The sequence below is a fragment of the Protopterus annectens genome, chromosome 3.part1 (assembly GCF_019279795.1).
Source record: "Protopterus annectens isolate FY-2018-M chromosome 3.part1, PAN1.0, whole genome shotgun sequence".
NCBI classification, from domain to species: Eukaryota; Metazoa; Chordata; order Ceratodontiformes; family Protopteridae; genus Protopterus; species Protopterus annectens.
The window spans coordinates 1105893877-1105911915 of NC_056732.1; the positions used below are offsets into that span (position 1 = coordinate 1105893877).

Consider the following 18039-nt stretch of genomic DNA (forward strand, 5'->3'; position numbering starts at 1 on the left):
GTCTGAGGCAAGAAAAAAGTTTCCCTAACGGGGTACTTAGCTTTATTGAAGACTTCGGATCTGAAATTCGACTTGGCCGACTGGAACTTGCGAACTGCTTCTGCTTCGGGCACCGTGCGGCAAGAAAGACTGAAGAAAATGGCGTCGGATGCATATTATACACCCCTGGCGCACTGACATCAGGGAAGAAGTGACAGCAACTGACCCCGGACCAAGACTTTGGAACTCTGGCCGACTGCGGGACCGCCTGAAGGCAGGATAACCCAAGTGTGATGACTGCAGCAGTGTAACACGATGAACATCTGAGTGGTGATGAAAATAATAACTAACCACAGCATCCCTAAAGGAAGTCAATTACATACAATGACACACTAAGAGGAGACAGATTTGAGTGAATACAAGAGCAACATTTAATTGTGACAGGCTGCTTTTAGCCACTGGAAATGCTCTAGACTCTAACTAGGACAGTTAAAAGTGAAACAAAACAATTCATGCTTCATACATCTTGCTATGCAATACAGTGGCTGAAGATGCATGTTTCTCAAGCTTAAGGACTCCAGCCTAATTAAGCAATACTTTGTGTACTACATGAATGAATAACGCTGTCATGCGAGTTGGACTTTGGCCTATAGTAAATGAGGTTGAATGCATAACTGCTCTACTGCTTGTCGAATGCAAAATGCATGAGGAACCAATTCTCAGAACACAATTCAGTGAAGCTGAACCCCCTAATCAATGTTTTCCATAGGAAATCACTGCCAGTGCAGTCTACAAGTGTGTGCTTGTTAGCAGTGATACTTTTTTGGGGGAGATTGCTCCCTTTTTCATGTTTGTGTTATGTAATTGATTAAATATATATATGTGTATGTGTGTTTGTGGGGTACAGGGATGCTTGTCTCTTTACAAAAATAATGCTTGCAGTTAATTTGTGTGGTTGTTGATTTCTTGGCCAGTTGTGTTTGGAGAAGTCTGTTCCCTGCTGAGCTGTAAATCAATGAGTCATAGTGGAAGCAGAATCCGCAAATACAAACACTCATCAGGTTTATAACTACAAAGGTTGACCAAGTGTCTGAATTAACTACTTAGCCACTCATTTAATTATTAAAAAAAAAAAAAACGTACACAATTATTTCACTGGTAAACACCTTTTTAATAGGTCAAATAACTGTACAGTTCATCATATTCTTCCTGAGAATAATTTATATCCCTCCCCAAAGCAAAAGAAGGGAGAGTGACAAAACATACTGTGGGGATAACGTAGTTTCTTTTGTTTAAAAGTATACCTCCTGCAGTAACTCCCAGGTAAGACAGAAAATGGCTGGTTAGTAACTACAGCAATTTAAAATAATGCACATGGCTTTAGTGTTTTAAATAACAATGGGTCAAAGAAGGCAAATGACTAGTTGAAGGACTATTTCATACCTTGCATTTAGTTCAGATAAGCTGGCATGAAGCAGCTCTTCTTTTTCCAAGAACATGCCTACCAATAAAATAAAAACAGAAAACAGAACAGTATCAAAACTAAACATCAAAAATATAACACAAATAATGGAAAAGACACTGGCACATGATCTGGTCAAAAGACATATAACAGTCTAAGTTAATTCTGCACCTATGCTTCATTATTAACATTAGGTAATGCACAGCTGTACATTTTACATATTTTCACTTGCCTTGAACATACAGCCTTTTAACATACCCCCTTTGCTTTCATGATTAGTGTATTGTATTGCAAGTTCAGTGTTTTCATTACAATATTCCAGTCATTACAGTTCTTGTAGTGCTGAAGGAGAATACGCCTTTAGGTTTTTCAGAATTCTTCACATCACAATATCTTAAACTGATTTTTTTTACTGGAAGAGCTTTTCTCTTGACTTGTATTTTAAAACATTCCATTAGTTTCTGCCATCTGAAGTTCACTAGATATAAAGTTTGTCCGTGCTTTAGTGTTTTATTTACATAATGTGATAGTCAGAAATAAAAAAAAAATGCAACATTATGCACAGCAATGTTGCACTCTGTGCTAATAAACTCTTCTTTCCAAAGTTAAAAACTTGATAAATACTGCTGATCAGCAGAGGATGAAAACAGTTGCCAGTCTGGTCTCCTGGGACTGGTGTCTAAGAGTCTAGGGCTAGAAAGGTTTAACTTCCCACTGCTGGTGGTGCTGTATAATGCCCTCCTAAAGGACTGACACTTGACCAAGAAGAAGGCACTCACTTTCCTTTCTCCCACATCTTAATGAGGCCTGGACTGGCCAATCATTTTTAGCCGTGCTTGATCGATGACATCTAGTAGATTTTTGGCATCTACAGCTAAAGCATGGGCAGCTGTCAGCATCTGTTTTTTGTAGTCCTGTTGGAGACTGGTCATGACATACTGTTGGGCCAATTTCATCTTATTAATCAGTTCAGCCAAGTCTGAGTTTAGCAGCTTCTGCGCCATCTCAATCTAAATAAAACAGAGCATAAAACCATCAACAACTATAGTTAACTTTGGCATCAAGACACAATAATACAGTTTTGCTCCTAGTTGCTTCAATTCCACTTAGTAGCTTAGACTTCTAAACAAGCCTATGAATTAAGTGGTTTAGGCAGCCTAGTGGTCAGACTGCAGCAAAAGTCATGGATTGAGAGTTTCAGCTTCTGAAATATCACAGAAGTCACATGCGGCGTTCCAAGCTACAATGTAAGCACAAACAGAAACATGACTCCACCAGTATCACTAAATGTGGATGTTAACCTCTCCTTGCTACAATGCAAAATCTCAGAGAGCACCTACGTCAATGAAACTGGCCTATACTGTGCTATAATGCACAGAGGCAACACTAGCATGGTTCATTAACAGAATCATGTTGCTAATATGCCTGTGACCAGCCCACAAGACTTAAACATGCTCATTAGGCCATAAATATCCAAAGTACCAACCATTAATTTAAATGTGGAAATCCTGCCTTAGAAACAGGGCACACTGTATGGCAGAATGTGTGCCCTGTCCTGTATGTTACCACCTACAGTTCTGATTAGGGGAAATGTGCAGACAATGAGGTAACAAAGTGTTGTATGAGTGTGCTGCAGGAAGACATTGTGGTGAGGGTACAGAATGTCAAATGTAGCAAGTGCACCTAGACTGTTTTGTTTTATGGGACTATATCACACACACACACACACACACACACACACACACACACACACACACACACACACACACACACACACACACACACACACACACTCCAGAATTCAATGTGTAAAACATTTACTGTAACCAGCTGCTGTGTACAGCACAGCACAATATGTGCATTACAATGTAATCCCGCTAAGGGCACACACAAAGAATGGTAATACTGCATACAAGTGTATAACTGTGTACCTTGTCTATCAGACTACTTTCTGTAGCTGCCACAGTACTATGTATTGTGGCAACTAAAGAAAATAATGGGATACACAAGGTGCATATTGGCAAAACACAATAGTATCAGGACAGTCCTGGATATGGACGCATTGTCCTGTATGTTTTTCCTTAAAGCCCTATCTCTATATTTTGTCTCCTGCCTGGCATACAAGACATGCTCAGATCCAGCTCTGATGGACCTTTTGCACATGTACAAAATGAATAGCATCAAAACCACCAAATCCAAAGATTTAAATTTTGCTTGTGACAGAAATTAGACATGCTCACAAGACATGTGTGTCTCAGAGGATTCCAATGCACTGGAAAAGGCACCCTTTCCACATGAAGCAATGTCCAATCCTAACCTATTTAAGAGTAACCCTGACCAATGGATGGGAAATTGGGAATTCACTCCGGGACAGGGCCCCCCTGTCTCTGACAGAGACAAACATTAATGCCCAAACTAATAAAAATACTCTGCACATAACCTCTAAAAACATCCTAACATACCTCCTTCAAATAAATCCCCATGATACACAGGGGCAGAAATAAGTTGGTTTGCACGGCTAGGCTTTTAAAGGCCCTGGTGGTCATTAGCCTAGTACATACTTATGAAAACAGGAATCTGTTATGTTATGTTGGTATGCATCCATAAGCAATGCACTTGAAAAAAAAAAAGAGAGTACCCTCACGTCTCATGCAAGTGGACCAGCAGTCACTAGCATCTTACTAGATAAAGAAGAAAAAAGCTGGAAGAAAGACTCAGCCAAGCTTTAGCCTTCACTGTGTAATACCTAAAACCTCCTGCAGTAGAAGCCCATGGGATGGATGCAAATGACCCCTTAAGGACACAACTTTTTACTGTTTTTAAATCATTAGGAGTACATTCAGGAGAATAAAGCCAAACCTCAATGACTGTAGACATGTCATGTTTCAGACTTTGTGTGACCTCCGTACAGTAGCTGAAACATGGGCCTGCTCATCTCTTTAACTTTGGTTCCCAAGCATTGTATCTTCTAAACAAGATCTGTTTTTATACTATATGTTCCACATACTCTGTTAGCACATTTTATCTTTATTAGTGCTTTGGCCTGAATGTTATTTCACTGAGCTCACTTGCATCCTTCACTGAAAATGCTTTTATACTGAAACTGCACTGACTTAATGCATTTACAATGTGAAATATGAAATGAAGACACAGGCATGTTTTAATATGGTTGCATTTCTAGGCTCATGCAAAGAGAACACTGTATTTATTTATGAAGGAATTTCTGGAAAAACTGTATTTATGTCAAGCCTATTCTTACAGTTGGACTGTGTAGTGTTTTTACCCTTTGCTTGGATGTTGTTTGGGATATTAATGGTTATGGGCATTCTACTGGGTATAGCCAAACAATCCACTTAAGCTGCAATGAGGTCATGAAAATGTCCGAAACATGGCACATCTACGGTAGTAGGGTTTGGCTTTAACGGCAGTGAATGAATCCATAAAGATTTAAAATATAAAAAAGTCATGGGCATTGAGACTCCATGTAGCTGAAATACTGATATATCCTTAAGGGGTCATTTGCATATATTCCCATGGGCATCCACTACAGGAGGTTTTAAGTATTGCACACTGAAGACTCTACCTTGGCCAGGACTAAAGAAGGATAAAGGATAATTCTGAGTGTCTGTGAATGGTTATTGTACTGCAATGTAATGAGGTAGTTTTAGGATAGTGTGCATGCCAGTGCTGTGTGCACTTCAGTGTTTCTTTCAAATGTACAAAGTAACTGAAGCAGTATTTAATGTGTTACAATTGAAGTATCTTACTATGGTGATGCTGTTTAGCAGTGTTATGATGTGCAGCACATCACATTTACAATGCAATTTCTTTTTTTCTGTTTTTGGAAATGTTTTGACCAGAAAGGACATAAGTCTGAATTCCATTTTGGATGGCAGTAAACCAGGGTCAGCAATCAACATATGTCAATGGAAAGTAAGCAAAACTGCAACATGACTGAGTCTCAAAAGAGCCATCTCTTTGTTAGTGTGACAAGGGGGTTAACACTGATTATATTAAGGGACAAGGTGTATCAGATGTTAGAAACTGTATTGTCACATGCAATATGTCCTCCAAGAAAAAAAAAAAAAAAATTTTTTCAAGTAACATCAGTTACTTGCCTTCTGCACTGTGTCTTCCTATCCATTCCAACTTTCAAACTCTGGACACTTTCCACTGTGATCAACAACTATTCAGAACAGACAACTTCCAAGATGGCTGCACATTAACAGCTTAATTCTAGCTCTCCCAGTGTGAAAACAGAAACTCTGCACAGAAGGCCAGTAGACTTGTGTTTATGGGTAAATTTCAATAACTGACTAGCAAGTCTACTGCCTGGATGCCAGGAAAAAAGAAGACCTGGAAAAAATCAGCTACAAAAAGTGAGGAAGAAACACTGACTGAGGAAAGTTCTGCAGCTGTTCAGCAAAAGCAAAGCAACCTCCAGACGAATTCCAGTAACTTACAGGAAGATACAAGACAACTGCACACAGATCTGGTTAAAATAAATGAAACACTGATGAACTACAGCAACACAAACAATACAAGTCTGGAAAAAATGATAGAAGCTTTAAACAAATATTCAGATGACAATATAGTACTACAGAGAGAACATACCACGGCCACTAGGGAGTAAAAACTTTTTCAATGTAAGCGGTTTTGTGTCCATTAAAAACAATATTTAGTGGAACAGCATCATTGATTTTAATATGTGAAAGTAGCATGAAGTTATGGGAAAGAGTAGTGGAAGCTAGGTTAAGAAGGGAGGTGATGATTAGTGATCAGCAGTATGGCTTCATGCCAGGAAAGAGCACTACAAATGCGATGTTTGCTCTGAGAGTGTTGATGGAGAAGTACAGAGAAGGTCAAAAGGAGTTGCACTGTGTCATTGTGGATTTAGAGAAAGCATATGACAGGGTGCCTAGAGAGCAGTTGTGGTATTGTATGAGGAAGTCGGGAGTGCCAGAGAAATATGTAAGAGTGGTGCAGGATATGTATGAGGGTAGTGTGACAGCAGTGGGAGTGACGGATGCGTTTAAGGTGGAGGTGGGATTACATCAAGGATCAGCTCTGAACCCTTTCTTATTTGCAATGGTGATGGGTAGGTTGACAGACGAGATCAGACAGGAGTCCCCGTGGACTATGATGTTTGCAGATGACATTGTGATCTGTAGTGAGAGTAGGGAACAGGTGGAGGAGACCCCGGAGAGGTGGAGATATGCTCTAGAGAGAAGAGGAATGACGGTCAGCAGGACTAAGAATATATGTGTGTGAATGAGAGGGAGGATAGAGGAATGGTGAGGATGCAGGGAGTAGAGGTGGCGAAGGTGGATGAGTTTAAATACTTGGGATCAACAGTTCAGAGTAATGGTGAGTGTGGAAGAGAGGTGAAGAAGAGAGTACAGGCAGGATGGAGTGGGTGGAGAAGAGTGTCAGGAGTGATTTGTGACAGACGAGTACCAGTAAGAGTGAAAGGGAAGGTCTACAAGAGGTTAGTGAGACCAGCTATGTTACATGGGTTGGGGAGTGGCATTGACAAAAAGGCAGGAGTCACAGCTTGATGTGGCAGAGTTGAAGATGTTAAGATTGGCACTGGGTGTGATGAGGATGGACAGGATTAGGAATAAGTATATTAAGAGGGTCAGCCCAGGTTGGAAGGTTTGGCGACAAAGCCAGACAGGCAAGATTACGTTCGTTTGGACATGTGCTGAGGAGGGATGCAGAGTATATTGGGAAAACGATGCTAAGTATGAAGCTGCCAGGTAACAGGAAAAGAGGAAGGCCTAAGATTTATGGATGTGGTGAGAGAGGACATGCAAGTGGTTGGTGTGACAGAGCAAGATGCAGAGGGCAGGAAGAAATGGAAACAGTTGATCTGCTGTGGCAACCCACAACGGGATCAGCCAAAAGAAGAAGAAGAAGATTGTGACTTTATAAGGAAAGAAAATGATCGGTTGATTAATGGATGATGTATGTATTTAAGTCAAGTGGCAGTGCATTTTGAATATGTCTGAAGAAGTGTCCAGGCAGGACACAATGGTGCTTACATTAAAGAAGTTTTTTACTCCCTCATGGCTGTGGTGTGTTCTCTCTGTAGTGCTATATTGTTATATCGGACTTTCTGTCTTCAGTTCAGAGAGACCCTCTAATCTCCGAGCACTGTTTGTTTGCAAATATTCAGATGAGGTGATAAATGTGCAAAAATCAAAGGTCGAAATGAAAATGCTGGCTGAATATGAGACTGCTCAGGAAGTGGTGTTTCAAGAAATAATAGAATTAGAAGACAAAGCATGTAGGAAAAACCTGAAATTTTCAGCTATACCAGAAAAGATGGAAGGAACAAACTACATTAATTTTATGAAAGCACAAATAAGCAACTGGACAGGTACTCCAGAGCAGGAGTTGTTAGTTGAAATGGCAAATCATATGTATGTTCCAAACTGGGCTATGAGAAAGCAACCTAGGCCTTTAAAGATGCAATCCTACCAGCAAAAGGAGGTGATTTTGACAAAACTGTGGTAGAAAGACAAAGTACTAAAAGTGGGAAAGAGCAGTGTGTTTCTGGAAAATGATTACTCATTGTTGACCAGGCAGAAGAGATGCAAATTTATTCCACTATGCAGGGAACGTCGAGATGCAGGTGTGAGACTCAAACTGCTGTATCCAGCTGTTTTCAAAGTATTCTTCCCTGGAGGGACAAAATCATTTTTTTGATGAAGTACATGCTAAGGAAGGAATGCAAAAGTTTGTCCAACAAAAAGTGAGCTGTGAAACAGAAGGAGATTCTGTTCCTTGTTCTTCTGGTGGTAATGATATCACAGAGACTGTACTAGTGAAACCTTTTCTGGTGTTTCATCAGAAAATATTTGAGTGAAGGAAGGGAGCATGAGAGTTGACTAAAAGAATTGAGGGTATGTCGGAAATGAAGCAGAGACAGGATTTGGGAGATGGAGATGAACAGTAATAAAACCAGTAACAATGTGGGATTACAATGCAATAATTACACGTGTGAAATATGACATAAAAAGTAAATTTGGAAATATTGGACCTTTTCAGAATTTGTTGGACTTGTGAGGAACTCTGAAGCTTATGTCCTACTTCATCTCATTAATGTTTAAAAAATGCTTTGGGGAGGGGAAGAGGAGGGAGAAAGTTAACTGTAAGTAAAGAATTTATTTTCTTACTACCACTATTTTTGTGGTGTATAGTTTTCTTTGCATGCAGTAAGGTAGAGTTTTCTCAGTTATTTTTAAGTGCAATAGGGATTGTAAACAGGTGCTTCTGATTTTTTTTTCTTTCTACCTTCTTTTGTGTTCAGTTTTAAGAAATGTAAGCAATGCAATGAAAAAAATGGTTAAAACAGCATGACAAAAGAAAAATTGATGTGCTTTTTCTCATTTTTGCATGGGGAAATGACTGGATTAAGTACCTTAGATTGATTTAGTAACAAGTTTTAAGAGTAAGCAAGTAAATGAAAAAGAATATTGAATATTATAAGGCTTTTTTTCTAGCAAATACATGTATGCTCAGTAGCAATTCTGCAGCTGGTCTTCATGTTTCCATGGAAATAATCTGATAAAGAGACTGACTTGCCTGGTTCTCATGTCTCCATGGAGACAATCTGATAAAACTGGCTACAGGCTGGTGGAGAGTGAATGGTTGAAGGAAAAAACTGAGAAGAGAAACTGGATAGGACATAATGTTCTCTGAAAGCTTTCAGGAGCTTCCCAGCTGGGAGAGCTATAAAGAAAAAATAAAACCAATTAGTACTTAGTAGAAGCACAGGCTGCACCATGCATGTTTAACATGTTTTTAGGTTAACTCAAGTCTGTGAGTGTCATTGTCAGTCTAGTACTTTTGTTCTTATTAGGAGGGGTAAAACTTCAGTATTTGAAAGATGTACATAGTTTTGTGTGTTAGTATTAATAGGTCTTAAGGGGGTATTGAATGTGTGTTTGTTTTGCTTGAGGTCTTTCAATAAAACAAAAAGTTTTGTAAGATGTGACATAGGCTCAAATGGATATGACAAGAAACAACTATATACAAGTTCAACCTGTCAAACAGTGTACACATGTAACACAAAAGCTGGAACTAGACATTTAACAAAAAAAGGTGTTATACATAAAAGTGGGAATAATAACTATTTTAATGCAATGATCCTTTCAGTAATATATTTAAATGTCAACATTTTCTCAGACAAATACAAAAAAAAGAAATAGTACTGAACTATATTAAAAAATGTAGACTGCAAATATCTATGTTACAGGAGGCACACTTAGAAAGATCTGAACATGTGAATTTGATAAAGAAAGGTTTTCAGGACAGTTTTTCAGCAGAATACCTAGGACAAAGGAAAAGAGGAGTACATATATTAATTGCAACTGGAGCTCCAATGGTGATAGAAGAGGATAAAAATATAATGATCTCAGATTTGTAGTACTAAGAGGCTACTGGCAAGGGAGGAGGATTGCACTGGCATGTATTTATAGTCTAACTAAAACTGCTACAATGGAACATAAGAAAATTCTGGGAGAAATAATCAGTTTTCAGAAAGGAAAATTACTTGTAGGTGGGGAATGGAATGTGATTTGCAACAGTAAAGATTTTGTCTGTGGGGAGAAGGGAAAGTATAACAAAGCAGAGTAGATTTTTGAAATTTATGAAAATATTTTGCAAGGAAGATATGAATTCAGTAATAGGAATTTGGAGTGAATTTACATATTATTCCCCCAAGATATAAAAACTGGCCTAGGCTAGCCAAAAAGAATAATTGTGTAAAATCTTACCATAACTACAGATGTCCTTCACTTCCATCTTGCAGTATTCTTGTCGTGGGATTTCTTGCCCTCAGGCGACTCATATGTCGGCTCCTATACAAAAGCTTCAACTTGGCTGTTGCAGCTGGGAGGGACGTCACAAGTAAGGCCATAAACCAGGGGCCTTAAATGTGATGTCTTCATGCACAATCCTCATAACTTGAAACTCAGCAGGTAGAGCAGAAGCAGGAGGAGGTGCCAGTGGTGTCAGGTATGGACCTCTGGTGTCCTTCTGTAGTACTGATAGGTCCAGTGTGAAAGGTGTAGGATATTAGGACCTAGGGAGAAGGTGGGATGAAAAAGGAGAATAATGAGGGGGGTTTTGATGAGGGGGAAGGAATACTGCAACATGGAAGAGAAGGACATCTATGGTTATGGTAAGATTTTACACAACTACTCTATGTCCTTCTATTCCTATATTGCAGTATTCTTGTTGTGGGAGAGTACCACAGCTTAGTTGGATGAAAGGATGGTGGATGCAGAAGAAGATTCTATAAAGCCCTGTAGGATTGCCCTGGCAAATCCTGCACGTGCTCTGGAGACCTGGTCTAGCTTGTAGTGTTTGGTGAAAATGTGGATAATGGACTATGTGGCTACTTCCAAAATGGAAGCCATGTCCAGACCTTTTAGGAAAGCCTTGGAGGTGGTCACTGCCCTGGTAGAATGGGCTTTTACTCCCACTGGGGGATTTTTCCCATGGTGGGAGATGCAAAGACAGATGGCTTTCCTGATCCAACATGTGATGGTTTGTTTGGAGACTGCCTTGACCAATGGTCTGAGATGGAAGGAAACAAAGAGTAGTTTTGATTTCCTAATGGATTTTGTTTTGTCCAGGTAAAATCTTAAGTTGTTTGTGTACGTCCAGGGAGTGAAGTATCCTCTCCCCTTAATTGGTGGGAGAGGGTGGGAAGGTGGATAGATTGGTTTAATGACAAATCATTGACCACCTTGGGTATAAGGGAGTGGTTAGTTCACAAGGTTACCCTGTCTTTGTGGAACGTAGTGTGGGGGGGGGCAAACCATTAAGGCTTGTAGCTCTGAAACTCGTCTGGCTGAGGTGATAGCCACTAGTAGGACCATCTTCCGTGTACACATCTGAAGGGAAGCTGTCCCAGCAGGTTTGAATGGGTGTTGGGTAAGCTTTTTCAGGATGAAGTTAAGGTCCCACGATGGAGGGATAGGCTTTTTTGGAGGTCTAATGTATAACACCCCTTTAAGGAAGAGATTTACATTGAGTCTGGCTAGCAAGGGAGGGTCTCGAAGCACTCAGGCTGATATTGCAGAAAGGTGTACTTTCACTGGAGAATAGGAAAGTTCACTTTTTACCAGTTAACACATATAAGTAAGAACTAGGGGGGATCAGCAATGCAAGGGTCCCTTCCCTTGTCTAGACACCATTTAGTAAATCTTCTCCATTGAGCTGGGTATGGTTTTCTTGTTGTAGGTTTCCTGGTCTCCCACAAGACTGAAAGCACGTCCTCTGAGTAGTGGTGTCTGAATGGGATCAAAAGTTTATCATCCACAATGTCAGGGACAACATCTGCAAGTGTGGGTGGATGAGAGTTCCCTTTTCTTGTGTCAGGAGGTCCACCTTGTAGGGTAACTTGCAGTGATTGCCCTTGGCTAGATTGTGAAGTAGGGGGAACAAGCGCTGCCTTGGCCAGTAGGGAGTCACTAACAAGATTTTCGGTTTGTCTCTCCTGATTTCCAGGAGGACTTTCTGAATCAGTGGGAAGGGGGGAAGGCATAAAGAAACCTCCCCTCCCAGGAGATGTTGAAAGCATCTGCTCTCCAGGCTAGAGGGGAGCAGGTCTATTTGAGGAGTGCCCCACTGGTGGACAATATCTAAGAAGATGGTCCTGTCCAGCATCCATTTGTGTTGTGGAGAGGATGTCCTGCTTAGAAGATCTGCTTGCTTGTTGTCCTGCGAGGGAATGTAAGTTGCCTGCAAGGACAAGTTGTGGCAAGAGGCTAGATCTCATATCAGCAGGGTTAGTCTGCACAGTTGATATGCCTTTGTCCCTCCCTGCTTGTTGAGGTACCACATTACAGTGGTGTTATCTGTTACTATCTGAAGAACCCCTGGTAGAAGCAAAGGGGTAAAGGTTTTTAGAGCTAAGAAGACTGCTGTAATTTCCTTCACATTGATATGCTTGGCCCTCAAAGAAGGATGCCAGGTTGGTTGAACCCTGTAAGATGCCACTGTGGCTCCCCACCCAGAATCTTAGGCATCCGCATGCATTACCTGGGTTGGGGGGTGGGCTGGAGTGGAAGCCCCGGGTTTAGCTGGACTTGTTGGATCCACCAATTGATCTCTTTCTTTAGACAGGGAAGGAGGGGAATTACTTGCTCCAAGTGATTCTGGTACTGGGACCAAATGATTTTGAGGTACCACTGTAGCTTGCACATATGCATTCTGGCCAGTGGAAGCATAGGGGTATGTTGCTGCCATTACGCCCAGGAGTTGAAGGAATTGCCTTGCAGTTATTACCTGTGTCTGTAGCAGCGCTTTGAAGTGGGAGGTCAGGGATAGGACCTTGTCTTGTGGAAAAAAGGCCTACATTCTGTCTGTTTGGATTCTGCAACCCAGAAAAATCTTGCCCTGGTCCAGGTTCAAGGAGGACTTTGGAAGGTTGAGGGTGAACCCTAGATTTTGCAGAATGGACATGGTAAAGTGCAGATGATTTGAGAGGGTATCTTTGGTCTCTGCCAGAATTAGGATGTTGTCCAGATAGGGGTAAATATGAATTCCCTGAGTTCTGCAGAAGGCAATAGCTGGGGCCAGGCATTTTGTGAACACTCGGGGGGGGGGGGGCAGTGAACAAACCAAAGGGCAAAGCAGTAAATTGGAAACGAGAGGAGGGCCCAGAGAAATGCAGAACTCTTCTGTGGGAAGTTCTGATAGGTACGTGTAAGTAGGCCTCCTTTAGGTCCAACATGGCCATGAAGGCCTTGGCTGGTATGAGAGGAAGCAGAGTTGGAAGTGACAGCATTTTGAAGGTGGGCACTTGAAGGTAAAGATTTAAGAAGGAGTGGTCTACGATGGGTCTCCATGGGCTGTCTTTCTTGGGAACCAGGAAGAGACGGTAGTAGAGGGGACAGGTTCTATGGTACCCAGCTTCAGAAGGTCTGTCAGAACCTGTGGAAGGAGATGCAGTTGGTCTTTGGGAGGGAAAGGGATGCCTCTCATGGGTGTTTTTTCTTTCCAGGAGAGGAAATATCCTTTTGGTATAATGGATAGTACCTATCTGTCTGAGGTTATGGTTTCCCAGAAGGGGAGGCAGTGGGAAAAACATGCTGAGAGTGGTAGGAGGGCAAGGCAGTCATGCAATGTTGGAGCCTCCTCCGTCCTGAAAAGGTTGTCTATGTTGAGGATGCAGGGCAGCAGATCTGAAAGTGGTGGGTCTTCTTGCACCTCTTCTAGATCTGGAAGAGAATTACCCACCTGGGCTGGGTTTCACCTTACAAAGGTGGCTTTAGCTGGATAGTTTCTTTAGTACTTGGGAATGGGGGACACCAATAAATGTTTTATGTCCTGCAATTCTTTACTTTTTTCTTGCAGATTCTTAAAAAGATCTGCAGATTGTTTTCCAAAAAGGAAATTGTGGTCCAGGAGGGCATCCAAGATCTTTGACTTAAAGTCTTCTGAGAGATTTTGAAATCTCAGCCAGGAGTATCTCCTGAGAACTGAAGCAGATGCTGCAGAGCGAGCAGATGATTCAGCAGCATCACAGCTGCATCTAATCGAGTGTTTGGCTACTTGTGTAGCCAGAGAAAGTTTGGAGGTGATGTCAGCCTTAATGGGGCAGTCAGGGATAGTGGCCAGCATGGAAGAGGCTTGAGAGATCAAGTCGAGAGCATATTTAGTCATATGCATTTGATAGCTAAAGGCTCTGAAAGCCAAAGTGGAGGAGGTGTAGACCTTCTTAATAATCTTATCCATAGATTTGCTGTCTTTATCTGTGGGTAGTAGTGAGGCAGAGGGAAGGAGTCTGGATTGCTTACCAGAATATGTGGCAATCACTGCTGGATCTGCTAAGGGTGGTTTGATTAAGAATTTCTGCTCATCAGGCACCTTGTAAAAGTGATCTGGTCATGTGGGGGCAGGTGGCTGAGAGTCTGGAGACTTAGATGCAGAATTAAAGGCATCCAGGTATGCAGCCAGAACTGGTGGAACAGCAGAAGGGGAGGGGGATTCTACTTGAAGCAGCTCAAAATATCTCTTTTGGGTATCAGACATTTGTGAGGTATCCCATTTGAAGTAGTCTTTCATTTTGGTGATTGTCTCACCAAATGTGATATCCTCTGGGGGTGAATCACCCTCTATAGATTCCTCATCAGGAGAATAATACTCCTGGGGTGAAGCAATTTGGGAGGTGTAAGATACTGAGTCCTCAGAGGAGGAAAAGGATGTATCATGCTCTTCTTCCCTAACCTGAGATGTCGAGGGGGAGGGAAGAGGCTGAAACAGGCCTAGGGCGGAGCAAAGGTAGAGCAGTAGAGGACGAGGCTGAAGGCCTAAGGGCCATAAAGGCCTGTATCAGGGAAGAAGTGAAGGATTGCCAGTCAGGTAGGCCTTCTGCAGTGGGAGAGGCATGCTTGATTTTCTGTTTCTTTTTTGCTGGGGTAGATGTTGGAGCAGGCCTGGAATCGGGTCTGGTAGGAACCATATCTGAAGGCAGGATCCCAGTTGGAGGCTCTACAGATTCTGGTTCCCCCCTCAACCTTGATGGTAGTCATGGTCTGGGCTGGCTTCGGGGACATGCCGGTCATCAACTCAGCAACGGCCTCCACAAAGGTAGTCGTTGAAGTCGACGGATCCGTCAGGCATCCCTCAGCTCCTAAATCGGCAGCTGGCAGGGTGTCCAGTAACGGAGCAGTAGACAAAGGTGGCCTAGGAAACTTGGCCTTCTTATGCAGAGGTTCTGATGCAGTTTCTGAGGCGGGATCCATTCTTAGTGCTAACCGCTTAAGGCGCTGGTTTTCTAAACAGAGGTTGAGCGTGGCCAGACAGCTGTATATGGTCTTCGGCATAAACAATTGACAAATGGAGCAAGCGGCATGGTCGTGCTCCCGGCCTAAGCAAAAAACACACCAATCATGGGAGTCTTTATGGGGTATCTGGCACCCGCATTGGCATTTACCCTTATTACCTGACATTGGCTATAAATTGCTACAACAAACCAAGCCTAAGCATAAATAATGAGATATGAAGAAAAAAAAAAAAAGGGTTACTTAGCTTTATTGAGACGTCTGATGTGAAGGACCAAACACACGCGTCAGTCGACTGAGGCTGAAAAGTTCTGAGGATTGTACATGCAGACGTCACATTTAAGACCCCTGGTTTATGACCTTACATGTGACATCCCACACAGCTGAAGCTTTTGTATAGGAGCTGACGTACGAGTCGCCTGAGGGCAGGAAATCTCACAACAAGAATACCGCAACATAGGCATAAAAGGACATTTTACATTTCACAGGAACATGTGCTTTTAACTGAAGGTCTTGATATGCACCCAATAACTATTTCAGATCATGTGCCAATAATAACTAAAATAAAAACACAGGGTAATGAAATAAAAATGAGACACTGGTGCTTTTCCACTTATCTGTTGAAAAGAATGGAATTTAAAGAATGAGTAGTGGAGATTATTCAGGAGCTATTAGACAGGACAGAAATTTCTTTTGAAAATGCAGCTAGGGAATGGGATGAAATTAAGGTGGAATTTAAAAAAAGGGTGGAAATAAAGGAAAGGGAACTATGGTTAAGAAGTAACAAGAATTATTTAGTGGGACTGACAAATGTTAAAGTATTACCGAATAGGGCAAAATCTCACAGAACAAGAAGAGGAACAACTGCAGAATGCTAAGCAGAAAATAAGGGATTACCTCGATAATATGCATATGCACGATTTTAGAAAGATTGCTGTTTAGCAACTATTTTTTGACAATAACAGAAGAGCACAAAAACTTTTAGCACGATGATACAGGCAACAGAAAGTAGAAAGGGCTGCCGTCCAGCTTAGGAAACCTATAACAAGGAAGGTAACGAGATCTTGTAGAAGTATTAGAAATATTTCAGAAATTCTAAGAAAGTCTGTACAAAGCAGAGAAATATGGAAATCAAGAAAAGATACCAATGGAAATGTCTATGGAAGAATTAAATATGCCGAGGTTAGAGGTAGATGAGGCTCAATTACTAATGGTTAGGATAGGAGGAGATGAGATAAAAATAGTGATGTATAATCAATCTACAGGAAATTCCCCAAGAATATATGGTATTCCCTGTGGAAGTTTGGAAGCCAGGTGGGAATAAAATGATAAAGATCTGAAAGGGTTTGTTTAATAGTATTTTAAGAGAAGGAGAAATACCAACCTTCTGGGAGAAAGCAGTGGTAGCTGTAATACCTAAAGAGGGTAAAGGTAAAGATCCATCAAGCATCCAGCTTCATACAGGCCCATTTCAATACTAAATCATGAGCATAAAGTGTTCATGTCTATAATGGCAAATGACAAAAGTAATGCCAAAATTGATAGATATGGATCAATGTTGTTTTGTGGAGAGAAGGCAAACATTTGGCAACATTAAAAAAAATTGATGATCCAGAGGGAATAGGAATGTATGAAGATACAATTGTTGGTGGGTCTTGATGCAGAGAAAACATTTGACAGAGTAAGCTGGGACTTTGAGCAGGCAATGGAAGCATTTGCATTTCCTGAAAAATGATAAGGTTGATTAGGAGGATATAGGAGGGATCGGAGGTGAAACTTAAAGTGGGTGGGGTCTTCTCTGATAATTTCTGCTTGCGCAGAGGAACCAGGAAGGGATGTTCTCTTTCCCCTTTGTTGTTTGCATTATGTTTACAACTACTGGCAAAGAAAATAGTGGACTCATAAATTCAAGGATGAAATTGGTATAGTAGTCAAGAAAAACTGGCTCTATTTGCAGAAGATATAATTTTATACCTGACAAAACCAGAAAGAGACATTACAGTGTTGTGGAACACTTTGAGACAGTTTCACATCTTTTCGGTATACAAAATTAATGAAGCTGAAGTAAAGGCAATGTCAGTAAATTATATATCCACACATGAATTGGTTTAGCAATATCTGTACTTATGGGGACATGATAAAATGAAGTATTTATCAGTATGAATTAACAATGATTCTGATGTGGCACTTAAGGACATGTGGGGAAGAGACTAAAAAGATAACACAAAAACTGCGAAAATGGAAGCTTTGTTACATGGATATGGGCAGTAAAATACAAGCAGTCAAAATGTTTTTAGTCCCTTCAGTCTTATTCACAGGTCAGGCATATTTTTATCAACCAGATGAGAAGTTGTAGATAGCAATTAATAAAGAGCTGAAGGACTTTACTTTGCAGGGGAATACAGCAATACTTCCAGTAGAACAGGGCAAATTCGATTACCCAATTTGAAGGGGTATTTCAGAGATACATGGTTAAAGGCTCCTATACATAGCACAAGTAGAAAAATATAATTCAAAGTGGAAAGGAATGATGATGAAACGGGGGAAGCTCGAGAAACAATGAGAGATGGGATTTTGGATACAGGTCTTTAAAGAGAATAACAATAATCACACAGAATATTATATCCATAAAGTAGCAGATAGTATTCTAAGAAGTAAGCCAACATGGGAATGGAGAAAGGAGATTCTGCTGATAAGGATGATAGGCAAGAGGGGGCTGGAATTTATTGGAGAAAAATGGCATAGGAACCAAGGTATTAACAGCAAATAACGAGAGAGGGAAAGGTAATAGAA

General features: G+C 41.1%; 1 protein-coding gene across 13 annotated transcripts in view; it reads right to left on the reverse strand.

The window, feature by feature from the left end:
- Positions 1-1129: 1129 nt before the first annotated feature.
- Positions 1130-18039, reverse strand: part of PTK2 (protein tyrosine kinase 2) — a 4250095-nt gene continuing 4233185 nt past the window's right edge. For all 13 annotated transcript variants that reach the window (XM_044067250.1, XM_044067257.1, XM_044067247.1 and 10 more), the window contains one exon: positions 1130-2451. In XM_044067250.1, coding sequence (XP_043923185.1) covers positions 2239-2451 — 213 coding nt within the window. In that variant the 3' untranslated portion in view covers positions 1130-2238. The remainder of the gene's footprint in view (positions 2452-18039) is intronic.